Here is a 13470-nt window from a genome sequence, read left to right on the forward strand (position 1 = left end):
ACATTCCTAATCACAGTCCATACACACCCAAGTGGATTTGAGTCTTTTTGGTTAAGTTTAAATTTGATTTTAGCTGCACCTTTCTCCATTTTAACACTCAAAATTATATAGTTGAATATACAAATCCAAGCGAAGAAGACGTGGGACTCATAGGAGGGACATCCCACGAAACGCCAGCTCTCCTGGGGAGACCCTCATTCCAGGGACCATCTTCAGGACACCCAATAAAAACTCATTAAGGAAAAGGAAGAACTTATTTTGAGAAGCCAAAGTCCTTCTGCTGCTCTACCATAGATCCTTGTGTTAAACATTCTTTGAAACCAGGTTGGTAATTAAAGCTCACTGTGTGCTCATTATTTTTTTGGTAGAGGGACACCACAGTTTAATATTAGGACTGTGTTAGCCATCATTCATTAATTTAATCAAACTGATCAGCAAATGAGCTGAAATGAGTAACTGCAGAATTTACTGGCATTGATTTTGAAGAGTTAAATGGTACGGGACCATCTGTGTGGCCAAATTAAGAGTCCAGGTTATAGACGTGCTCAGATTTAATGTGACTGGCAGGCACAGCCCCATCATCAGACATATGAACATCGCCCCATGTAATTCTGAATATTCCTCTGAGCTGCAGACTCTCTCTCTCGTGGTCATGCCGGGTGCCAGGTTTGCATGTGTGTGCTGTAGGTGTGGAGCCTGGTGCCGTAGGGGTGGAGCCTGGTTTCTGAGTGACATATTGCAGCGTGACACATTGCAGCGTGAATGCCTTTCCTCAGTGTGAGACAGACAGACAGACAGAGCCGGAGGCCACGGAGCTCGTACACCTCAATGCATTTTTTTACAGCTTCCTCTTTCGCATGCGCTATTATTATTTTTTTTTATTCCTGTGTCTTTTCATCCGTCAGGGAGTGTCTCAACCCGGACAAACGGGTTACTCAGGGGGGAATAACCAAAGGACGAAGGGAATTGTTATTCTGCAGTGTAGAAGCAAAGCATTCCTTTTTTTATTTTAGATCTGCCATTCGAAAAGGTAAAACAAACCTCTTTTTCACTTAATGTATTTTAAGCAATGGTCTGTTTCTTCCTTCATTTTAAAATGCTTTGTATTCCTCAGTAATAAAATGCATAATATTTCCATAAATCGGTACATTTGGCCATGATGTAGCACAGGTGTTACGCGGCAAAGTGAAACTGATTATGTGGCGGCCAATTGCTGGCAAGATTACTCGGGTGCAAGTTCCCACCAAGAAGGAATTCCAAAACTTTCATTTTGCTGCCCTTTGATATCTTCTAAGATGGCACTGTCAAAGTGTTACCATGGTGAAGTGCATAGCGATTATTTATAGATTATGGACACCGTGCAAATGTTGGAGTTATAGCTTAGAGGGAACTTGCATCCAGGAATCTTGCCAGTAGTTGGCTGATGGCATGCAAAATAATCCTTTTCATTTGCCCGCAGTACATTATATTTGAGCTTGATATTACTTTTGTGCCAAGAAAGGCATTTTAAGGCTATAAATGATCATGTTCCACAAAATGTAACCAAACATGTCTGGGCCTGAACATGAGGTTCAACATAATGAAACCTGTTCAAGACACAAGCAGGACTCACGTACAAAAAAACACACAGATTACTAATCAAGTATGAAAAATAAAAACCTGAAAGGGTGAGGATTGCTTAAAAAAAAGACAGAAGAACCAATGTATGTGCTCCCAATATTAGGACAGAACTGTATTCTGTTAAATGGGTTAGAAATCCACATCTATGCATAAAATATCCATTCACCAAGAGACACATTATAATCCATACACATTCTCCCAATAGAATATGCAATGATGATTTTATATCATGTTCGCAAAATTACAATATGAATAAGAGTACTAACAGAGCATTAAATGTTCTACCCCTACGGAACGGAATGTGCAGTGCTCAACATATATACATACTTAAATTCCCTACTATACTGAAGTTACTGCTTATGTCATGCACTTCAGGGAATGACAAGTTGAGCGCACAAAGGCCACAGTGGTCTTGTGGTCAAACTCAGTGCTCAACATTTACGTATAAAGACAGTGAATTAATTGCTCAAATTTCAGCAACTAAAGCCTCCTGGCACAGAATTCTGGGATACCAGAATTTAAGTTACTCCACCCCGACATAATTTTATCCTAATTATTCCATGGCTGGTAAATAAAAAAAATAGACTTTTATGCACAAAAGAAGTCAATGCAGTTTGAACAGCATACTGAGGTTTCCCAACAATAGGTAGATCTCATTTAGTCCTGTGAGCAATGCTTTAGTAAAAGGGCACAAATGTACTTTCCAGGCCTATTTTTATCCAGTTGCATGAAACTGACCTCACTCAAACTACTGTGAAGCAACATATCTCACTACATCATAAAACATATTTACTTTAATACTAATTCTTTTCTTTTTTTAAAAAGGTACTTCATATCACATTAAAAGTGGTAGGCAAGTGAACAGCACAGACACTCCCAAAAAAAATGCCTCAAGTCAGAAAAACAAATGACCAGAACTGCACATTTCCCTAACAGCAGGAATTACACTCCCAAGGCCTGTATTTAATTCACGACTACACTAAGATTCACGAGTAAAATACCAGTGACAAGTATGTCTGAAGATTACTAGATACGTTAGTCACATAGGGTAGTTAACGCGCCTACAATTAAACTAGCACAGAATTTCCCATCTGTCAAAACAGTTTATAGAGGGACATTCAATCCTCTTGTGTGTGTATATAGGGTACCATCTCAGACATACCCGCATCTCTCCGGTTAGCAGTGACCTTAACTCTGAAGACAATGAGGTTCCCCTCTGTGTGTCGGCAAATTCCCCCGAAACTGTCCGATCGTCCACATTTTAATGAGAGGTTAAGAGTAAGCAGAGGACATTTTTTATTTTTTTTTTTAAAAAAGGCTAATGTTGCTCGGGTCATTTTTTTTTGCTAGCGTAAATCTTAAGGAAGAAGCAAAGTTGTTTTTGTTTCATTGGTATGCTGCGAAGCCTGCTACCCACACACAGTCTAGGCCCTGTGACCGGGCTGGACGGAGCCCAGCTCTGCTTCACCGCAGCGGAGTATCTCTCTCCCCGCCAGCCGGCCCGGCGAGCGGACGCGGGGGGGGCCGGGTCACTGCGCGTGCAGGGCCGGGGGCAGGTGCAGATTGGCCCCGGGAGCCAGGGGCCAGCCCTCGTGGCCCTGGTGGGTCTGCAGCAGCCGGTAGAGCTGCTTGAGGTGGGTGACGATGTTGTCCTTGATGTCGGGGATGGAGATCTGCAGCCGGACGCTGCTGCTGTCGAAGGAGCGCATGCAGTCGCCGGAGAACATCTCCGTGAGCATGCGCGCCACCACGGGGATCACCTGGGGAGCCAATCAGAGAGCGCGTCAGGGCCGCCCGACTGCAACAGGCAGCCGTCATTAAAAGTGTTACAGTCAGGCCCTCAGCCATGGTCACATGTGGTTATACGTGCACACACACACACACACACACGTGCGCACAGGCACACGCCAGAGGCACATGCCACACACACACACGCACACGCCAGAGGCACACGCCACTCGCACACACCACACACAGGCAGTTAAACAGCCAAGTTGTGTAACCACAAGCTTTGTTGCTTTTTCCGTCTCCACAACGGGGAATTTCAAGTGTGCAAGTATACCTTTTCATTCTCCGTGCATCCAGCGGTGTACAAGTGTAACGTGTGAAGTGCACCTGCACCTAAGGGTAAGGGCATCTCCTGCGCAAGCAGTGAAACCACAGCTCTGACACGCCGGCCTACTGTACCTGCACCATGATGAGCTTCCTCTCCAGCGGTCGGCCGTCAGGCCACTCCTCCCCGAAGCACAGGTTGATCTCAAACTGAGGAGGCCGCTCCGACTGCCCTTTCTGGTGGGCGATCACATCTGCAGACACAGCACGGGGTCACTTACCAGAGCGGGGGGTTACGGGACTGGGGTGGGGTGGGGTGGGCTTGGGGTGTGGGGGTTATGGGACTGGGGTGGGGTGGGCTTGGGGTGTGGGGGTTATGGGACTGGGGTGGGATGGGCTTGGGGTGTGGGGGTTATGGGACTGGGGTGGGATGGGCTTGGGGTGTGGGGGTACAGGGCTGGGGTGGGGTGGGATGGGCTTGGGGAGCTTTTCTCCACTCTTTTGGTGCTTCTTCAGAGATTTAAAAAAAAAAAAAAAAAAAAAAAAATGTTTGCATTTTTTTGTAACTTTTTTTAGATCAGTTTTAAGGGTCTCTGTTGCTTGCACACGGTGCTGCTTCTGCTTTCCTTTTGATCTACAGCTCGTGTTTTATGCAAGCCAGTGTCTCGCGTGTTTTTATGAGCCCTTATCAAAAGGTACATTTCCGTGACGTAATGACAGTGAACAAAGTTGTCTCAGGGTAAGGGTTAGTATCACACTGATAACACGCACGCACACACGTGCGTACACACACACACACGCGCGCAGGACACAGCGGCTAACGGGCAACTCACCGCTCAGGAAGGACTCCAGGGAGAAGAGCTTGACCTTCCGCTGGCGCTCGATGAGGTTTGGGGAGGTGCTGGGGGCGCAGGGCCCGGACCAGTACACCTTGCACTGGCACAGGCGCACGGCGTAAATGTCGTGGCCGCTGACCTCCAGGATGAGGCCGCGGTCCATCACGTCCAGCAGGCGGTTGGTGAAGAGCCGCTGCTTCTCGTTGGTGATGTGCTCCGTGGGGGGGAAGCGCAGCTGCTCCAGGCTGATCGGGCCGAACAGCTCCTCCTGGTTCACCATGGGGCCCAGGTCCCCGTAGAACAGACGGCAGCCCAGCGGGTTGCTGACCGTCACGGCCGGGCACACCTCCTTCCCCCGGTACTGGAACTGGACCTCCAGGTCGGTCACTGAAAACACGGTCAGGGGACGACAAACGTGAACGCCAAGGGAAATGTCTGTGACGTGATGACAATGAACAACAAAGCTATCCAAATCATAATCTGAGTCTGATGGAACAGCAGTGAGATCAGTAAAGCTGCACCTGAAAAGGGGGATTTATTTCTCAGGGCAAGGGTTAGTATCACACTGATAACACACACTCACACTCACACACAGGCACACGCACACTCACGCACACACTCACGCACGCACTCACGCACGCACACACTCACACTCACACTCACACAGGCACACACGCACGCGCACACACTCACACGCACACACACAGGAGCGCTGGGTGTCTCCTCCAGCCCAGAGCAGTACTCACTGGGCAGGGAGCTGATCCACATCTCCGGGCTGGACAGCATGGTCTCCGGCAGGCCCGGCGGGTGCATGTCCACGTCTATGGGCTCCTCTTTGGGCCACACCTCAGCGGGGGGGCAGCTGGGGGGCTGCAGGGGGGAGACGGAGCCCGCGGGGGACCACACTGCTGGGATAGGAGAGGGCTCTGGAGCTGGGGATACACAAGCACTGTCCTTAATGCACCGCACAGGGCTCACACACACACACACACACACACACACACACACACACACACACACACTGTCCTTAATGCACCGCACAGGGCTCACACACACACACACACACACACACACACTGTCCTTACACACTGCACAGGGCTCACTCACACACACACACACACACTGTCCTTACACACTGCACAGGGCTCACACACACACACACACACACTGTCCTTACACACTGCACAGGGCTCGCTCACGCACGCACGCACGCACGCACGCACACACGCACACACGCACACACACACACACACACACACACACACACACACACACACACACACACACACACACACACACACTGCACAGGGCTCACACACACACACACACACACACACACTGTCCTTACACACTGCACAGGGCTCACACACACACACACTGTCCTTAATGCACCGCACAGGGCTCACACACACACACACACACACACACACACACACACTGTCCTTACACACTGCACAGGGCTCACACACACACACACACACACACACACACACACACACACACACACACACACACTGTCCTTACACACTGCACAGGGCTCACACACACACACACACACACACACACTGTCCTTACACACTGCACAGGGCTCACTCTCACACACACACACACACACACTGTCCTTACACACTGCACAGGGCTCACACACACACACTGTCCTTACACACTGCACAGGGCTCTCACACACACACACACACACACACACACAGTCCTTAATACACTGCACAGGGCTCACACACACACACACACACACACACACACTGTCCTTACACACTGCACAGGGCTCACTCACACACACACACTGTCCTTACACACTGCACAGGGCTCACACACACACACACTCAGTGAAAACGCCATCTTATTGAATTAATGAGTGAGCTCTCACGATCAAATAAGTCACATGGCACTTAGGAATTAGTTAGTTTGTTCATTCTCACTCACCCACTCACTCAAGTGGACGTAAATGCATAGCTACGCAATACAATACAGCACATTATTCATTCAACCAGAAATACAACATGCAAAACAAGTAATAAAACCTCAGGGTCACATATAAAATGTACCCAATTGTGAATATATTGTGTGTGAATGAGATATTAATAAACTGTGATCTGCATGGAACACAGTTTGGGAGGGCCAATGAGGGCAGGCTTCTCATACCTTTGGGTGGGTATGGGGGGAGTGGCTCAAGGATCTCATCTTCATCATCCAAGTCTGCATCATTATCCTCCCATGGCACAGAGCCTGTGGACCCTGTGGAGAGGCAGAGGAGGCATTTCAACATTCAGGGAGGTTTCTACGCACAGATCACATCATATGATTTGACCTGAGATACTGCCATTTTGTAATTTAACATCACGGTAAACGTTCATGCTGGTGTACCTCACCCCTAGTTGTGACACAATGTGCATAAGCAAACACCAGATGGGCTCCTTGCAAAACTCCACCCCAGCAGGCAAACCTTAATTTTGTCTTTATCTAGCCCATAATGCCTGGTTAAGTAGGAAGATGACCTATGACCTCTGACCTGGGTTGCTGAGGGGCTGGGGGATGTCACAGACTTCGTAGATCTTGAGCGGGTTCATGGGCACCACCTTGGTGCCGTCGTAGATCAGGTTGAACTCGCGGCTCTTGTTGAGGGCGCAGCGCAGCTGGGCCTTCCACTTGGCGGGGTCGGGCTCGTCCACGCCCTCCTGGAACTTCCCCGTCTCCACCGCCCAGGCCTGCGGAGGGAAGGGGGTCGTGAGCCGCAGTTCGTGGGGGGGGGGGGGGGGGTTGGGTTCACCTCCGAAGCCCCCGAGAACCAACCCCGAACCCCCGACAAAGGCCGCAACGCGCAGGTCCAGCACGCTTTTAATTCTTCCTGCCGTGTTCAAATAAAGGCTTTTAACTTCACCACTAAGAGTGCCTTGGACTCCCCACTTGTTTGCCTTTTCATATTATTGACTGTTAAAAACTGAACCTGCTTTTTTTTTTGTGTGAAAAAAAAATATATATATATGCGCCGTGAAAGCAAAACTCAGCTCCCGTTCCCAGACTTGATCCGGTTTAAAAAGACATGATTTTCAGCGGGACTTGGCCCCCCCCCCCCCCCACCCTGTACCCAACTCGTGAGCCCGGCCACCACCCGAACCCTTGGCACGCGTGGCACGGTGCCGACCTTGAATATGGTGTTCTCCTCCTCCTGCTGGGGCGTGTGGCGGGTGGCGTGCTTCCAGGGGATCTGGAAGCGCTTGGCCTCGCGGTCCAGCCACACCAGGCCCGGGTGCTGCCCGCTGTCCACCTGGGCCACCAGCCAGGGCTTGAGTCGAACGCGCCGCGGGTGGACCGCCATCAGCTGCACAGCCCCGGGACAAAAAAAAAGACCCACCCAACAGTCAGGACAAGAGGAAGAAATGCAGCAGTGTGCGTTAGACTTTTGAAGAGTAGGTTTATTGGAATGCTTTGGTTTCCCCCCCCCCAGAATTTCAGAAGTCAGTGTTCTAGAACTCAGCTAAGAACATTCCAATCACATATTTCTGATCTTACAACTTGAAGAGTTAAATGCCTTTTCTGAGAGCACCTCTGTGTTCTGCTCAATTAATATGTCCTGATCTAGCAGTTGCAGTTGCAGTTGCATAAATATGTATGAGGATATCACATCTTCTTGTATGTTTTCAGCAACTCCTTAAACACGGAAACGTGTTTTCAGTTTATTCACCAGTTAGGTTTGGTGTGATTCTGGGACATCAAAGTGCATCATGCTTTAAATGTACACAATCCAGCCCAGACTTAGTTTAAACTACCAATAAATTCAAATGCAGATCTTGATACCTGGTCTTGAATTATAATTTAGAGTTTGACACAGGAGCCTTTATAAACCAGGAGGTTTTGCAGTAACAGGTGCAAATGTTTCCCCTCTGTCAGGAATAAAACCCTTGACCTGAAGCATTTTGAAAAGTGTATGGTGTTAAAACATTAGACCAGAACCATTTGAAATGTTTATGGTGTCAACACATTTGACCTGAACCATTTTGAAAACTGTAATGCTGTTTGGCTCTGGGAATGATGTGCGTCTTTATTTTCTTTTTCATTTGACGCAATAAAAATCCAGTGCAACAGCAAATATTTTTGCATGGCCTGCAGCGGTGATGCCCAAACAGTGGCCTGGGGGCCAGCTTCGACTGCCAGTGCCTTTGAAATCATCCACAAAGAGGTTGGTCATTTTTTTGAAAATCATCTTAAAAAGTGATGTGAAAGGGGGGGAAGCATCGCTCTTGTGCCAAGTAAACCCTAACAGCTGGATCCAAAGAATTTGATTTTTGAAACATTCACTCATAAATAAAGTGAACGTACACTCTGTCTTGTCCCCCAAATTAATACACCAGTAATACAGCATTGTCTGAAGTCATAGTCACGTCATCACAATCAGCTATGCAAGGCTATGTTGTAACTACAGACGCTATTGCTATTTTGACTGACAAAAGTTGCAGGCACCCACCCCAGCAACACACACAAGTGTCTGAGCGCATGTGCGCACACACACGCACACACACACACACACACATTCGTTTGAACAGATATGGGTAGTGTGGTCTCTGCCCACCCCTACAATTCACGTGTGACCTTCCCCAATAAAGAGGCGAAAGGACATAAAACGAGTTAACGAATGTTAAGAAATGTTCAAGCAATTTTACATTACACTGCTGACATACTTCACAATGACTTTAAAGCCTGTATGTATTTACAAATAAACAAAAAGGCAAGTATTGCAGTTTAAGATAATTAAACGGGTGGTAAAGAGAATAAAGGGTCAGACGGAAATGCCTAATAATAAAAAGCCTAATTCGTCAATTCTCATTAATTTCAACAGAAAATGTCCTCCTTTAAAAAGTCACGGAATTTTCGCACCTTTTAGTTATATACAATATTAAACATAAAACCTAGCAGGCCATTTAAATCCCAATTAAAAATATATAACCATAAAACCATTAAAATAAGGTTGCCTAGTAGCCTAAATTCGACTTGCTTCAGGGACTGCAGGCCTACATGCAAATGTTTAAAATTAATTAGCATATATTAGAAGCATACTAAAGCCGATTTGCATATAAATGCCACCTTTTCAAAACGGACTATTTTCTGAAACTGGAGACATTACGGTTACATTACCCTCTAGCATCGAAACCCCATCGGGACCTCAACACCTTTGCCTAATTTGGGCCGATAAAAACATAGTACGCTCTCGCCTGCTAGACAGACACTGCGGGTTAATGGAAACTTTGGAACATTTATGTGAGTTAGTCACAATAAACATTAGGTTCATTTAATTCGTGCTTTAAAATGTATCTATGCGTCGACTAATTTAACTTTGGGTGGCAATTCATGGTTACAATATAAAATGAAGTTTCGTTTCAACACTGACACTAGGCAAAAGCACTACATTTTAAGCCGAGAGGTGCAGTTTACCAACGTTGGAAAAATACCTGGCCGAGTAATTTAGGCTATACAAAGAATGTTGCATGCAATCTATAGCCTGTGTACCTCAGAATAAGTCGTCATAATAAGATTTTTCTAGAATGCACAAAATTTAACGCAATGAAGTTTCATTTGAAGGCCAATTAGACTGACCGTTCGAAGCAACAAACAGGATACACAAATATTCAGAGAAAATGTCACAAAACATTTCAACCTTAGGTCTAGGGAGATGAAGTAGCCTAAGTCAATCAGTTACAACGTCCTTACAGTGCTTATTTTATGCAATAAGCTAGCAGGGTTACTTTCCGCTGTTCAACTTACCTGCAGTCACGGTATACCAGGAAGTAGTCACCCCTTCAGCCAAAAAGCCAGGGCCACTGCTCCGTCCTTCGTAAATGATTAATCCTTTCTTAAATCTGCTATTTCGGGTTACCAAACGTACAGATGTACCCTACACACGGCATTACAGAGTATTACGTTTTTCTCTTGTTTGCTACAGACAATTGGGTCAGAAATTGTGTTTTCCGCTCACAGCTTCGCTTGTTAACTTGACCCTCCCCTTCTCGAAACTCAGGTATGCCGGTGACGTCACCCGCGTTTCAGTCTGACACACCTTTCAGCCCCACATACATCCGGGAAACTTCGAATGGGTTCGTTGATCCTCGGCTCATTCTCCCGTATCTTACATTGAGCCATCTTGTCGTCACGAGTGATTATCCTGAATATCGATCACCATACGGCGGATGGGCTATATACTTAAACAAAGATAAAAGTTCAATTACAACTTCAGTGACATTTTAAATACGCAAATATAGGTGCCGGACTGTATTATAATTTGGTGGTTAAATATATGGTAGAATAAACCGAACAGGCTACTGCGAATTCTGTAACAGGAAAGAACAAGTGGCCTTTATAGCCTAATAATAACTGAAATGATTGTGAAATTATGCCGCTGCATACGCTGCGTAGGTATATTAGCTATTACAGGCCTAGTTCATATATAAGAGTCTGACGCGCCAGTTGAACGTGTGCTCAAAAAGTGTTTTTAGATCAATAGGTTGTTTTATTTAAATGGAAGGGTTTTTAGCCAATAGGCCTAGGTCTGTAAATCGCTTTTGACAGCGTGTCTAGTATGTTCTTCTGTGTAATTTCTTATTTATTCAACGACTTCAGTGTCTTCCCAATATTCTTTAATAGATTAGTTTTTTTGACACCACGCCTTGAAACTGCCCCGGGTGAATATCCGATGAAACGACGCGTGCCAAAACCGGACAGTGATCTAATCCGCAAATATGGAATCCCCAGTTTCGCGTGCCTGAGAACAGTGACACATGTTATGATGACTAATAGCTGAACGTGCAGTGAGAACAGTATCACCCGACAGAGTACCGAAACCTTGCATTTTGGCTAGGGCGACATATGACAGTCGTATTTGGCACCAATAAACGACGGAGCATTAATACAGAGCATTATTTTGAAAGGGTTGGGTGTTACATTTAATTTCTGAGATAAATAGGACTAAAATAATTTCTTATGTGCGTTGCCGCAGTATCTCATTGACAAAATCGTTATTTCATAAATAAACAATTATTTTACTTCCTTATCTTTTTTTTGTGATACCTCTTATATACAAAGCTATGTTAATTTTATATTAACTAGACCAATTCCTTTCTTGTTTTGACATACTCTCATCATTCATTGTACTAGATACTTACAAAACTGCAATATAGATCAGGCCTAGGTGACTGTCAATTAAATGTCAATAAAATAGAAGTGAATAATATAATAAAACAGTATTATGTAATTAATCTTAAGATGGTAATTGTTCATTCTGATCCACTCTGTCAGCAAACATTTGTCTGCAAGGGAAAATGGTTGAGGATGACAGAGAGCGGTCAGTGTTCAGTTCTGCTCCCTACAGTGTTCAGCTGTGCCCGGTGACACTCCCTGCAGTGTTCAGGATGTCGGCATGCATTCCATGTTGTCCAGACGATCTTTATTTGAGCAAGACAGCAGACTTGTTTGTTCAAGGCAATTCACCCAGTTCATTGCAATGTCATACATTTGTAGACATTGGCAAAACAGCAATACATTTTTATTTGTGAGTCATTTTGTGCAACACTTGTGCAATCAGAATTTAGAGAGAATATGTAACTAGAGCTGTTTTTGTTCATTTTTGTGCCTCCTTTCAGTACTACAGATATCATAATTTGATGTGAAACAATTGCATGTTGGCCATGGCCCTTTCACAAATCCATTAAGAAAACAAGATTATCTAATCTTATAATCTTAGAAACATTAATGCCTTAATCAACTGTTAATAGTATAATCTGTCTGCAGTTAATATAAAACTAAATACATTTTGAGCACTCTGCATGTCTAATGGTCCAAAACATTATATAAAATGTTGGCATTTCGCATCAAGTAATTTTTTTAATACATACAATCCATTACATATTTGTGGCTAGATATTTTTACTGAAACACTTCCAGTTAAGCATCATGATCAAAGATACAATGGCAACACCCCAGCTGGGAGCTGTTACTGTTGATCTTAACCCCAATTTATGCACTTGTCTATTCAAGTCTTGTCTATTGTAATTTGCTATGGATGTGAGCATCTGCCAAATGCCAGTAATGGAACATAGTGTAACATGATGTAATGTGAGGGAATCAGACCTACAACCTTCAAGAAAGTCCACTTCCCCAACTGTCATTCTGCACTGCCACCCAGAATTTAATTTTCGGTCCAGAATTGAGGGCAGTTCCTCTCTGTGTGTGTCAGCCCCCTTGATAGAATGAATCAGGAACAAATCTGGTTCCAAATGAGCTCAGAAGCACATACTGGTGAATGATTTAATACGTGTTAAAAGGACCCCTTTGGGCTTTGAACTAGACCTCATCTGATCTGTGGGCCAATGACAAGACAGCAGATTAGTTATTGAGGTAAATCAGAGCTAGAAACAAGAAGCTCACCACAAGACTACTTTATGTCATTGGTCAAGATAGCGGTCACAAGTCAAGACTCATAAGAGCAAGACTAAATATTGGTTCCTGTCCAGAGGTTGGTTTCACTGAGCCCACAGGATGTCTGAGGCAAGTCAGAGGGAAGTGTTATCTCCGTTTCAAAAGTCAGCTGCACGACTACAGATTTCAGCCCACAAGCTTCAGCACTCTGTGGTCCCGTTCAGTGAACCTGAGTGGCCTACCGCTTCGCAGCTGAGCCGTTGAGAAATTTGACAAACTGTCTTGTTGGAAAGGTGGCATCTTATGACAGTACCACGTTGAAAGTCACTGAGCTCTTTAGTACGACCCATTCTACTGCCAATGTTTGTCTATGGAGATCGCATGGCTGTATGCTTGATTTTATGCACCTGTTAGCAATGGGTGTGGCTGAAATAGCCAAAACGACTAATTAGAAGGGGTGTCCACATATTTTTGGTGTAGTGTAACTTCATAACTCAGCCAACCAATAGTGTAGCTTCATCACTCGGTCACTCGGTCACAGA

The 13470-nt window shown here is 45.4% G+C and overlaps 1 protein-coding gene across 1 annotated transcript; it reads right to left on the bottom strand.

Moving 5' to 3' along the window:
• Positions 1-982: 982 nt before the first annotated feature.
• On the bottom strand, positions 983-10544 carry irf6 (interferon regulatory factor 6). Its single transcript, XM_035389587.1, has 8 exons — positions 10284-10544; positions 7669-7845; positions 7036-7231; positions 6669-6761; positions 5255-5440; positions 4506-4895; positions 3808-3926; positions 983-3380 (listed from the first exon to the last, which is right to left on the bottom strand). Exons 2-8 carry the CDS (start codon positions 7840-7842, stop codon positions 3150-3152), a joined length of 1389 nt encoding a protein of 462 aa, XP_035245478.1. The 5' UTR covers positions 7843-7845; positions 10284-10544; the 3' UTR covers positions 983-3149.
• Positions 10545-13470: the final 2926 nt, after the last annotated feature.

The sequence above is a fragment of the Anguilla anguilla genome, chromosome 13 (assembly GCF_013347855.1).
Source record: "Anguilla anguilla isolate fAngAng1 chromosome 13, fAngAng1.pri, whole genome shotgun sequence".
In the NCBI taxonomy this organism is placed as follows: domain Eukaryota; kingdom Metazoa; phylum Chordata; class Actinopteri; order Anguilliformes; family Anguillidae; genus Anguilla; species Anguilla anguilla.

What these genes read in the sequence shown, in the direction of transcription:
- irf6 (XM_035389587.1), bottom strand. Translation starts at nt 7,842, where the DNA reads ATGGCGGTCCACCCGCGGCGCGTTCGACTCAAGCCCTGGCTGGTGGCC. An exon ending in AGGAGAACACCATATTCAAG is followed by an intron (nt 7,232 to 7,668) that starts GTCGGCACCGTG and finishes TTCCCTCCGCAG; the next exon opens with GCCTGGGCGGTGGAGACGGG. An exon ending in CCTGGAGTCCTTCCTGAGCG is followed by an intron (nt 3,927 to 4,505) that starts GTGAGTTGCCCG and finishes CTGTGTCTGCAG; the next exon opens with ATGTGATCGCCCACCAGAAA.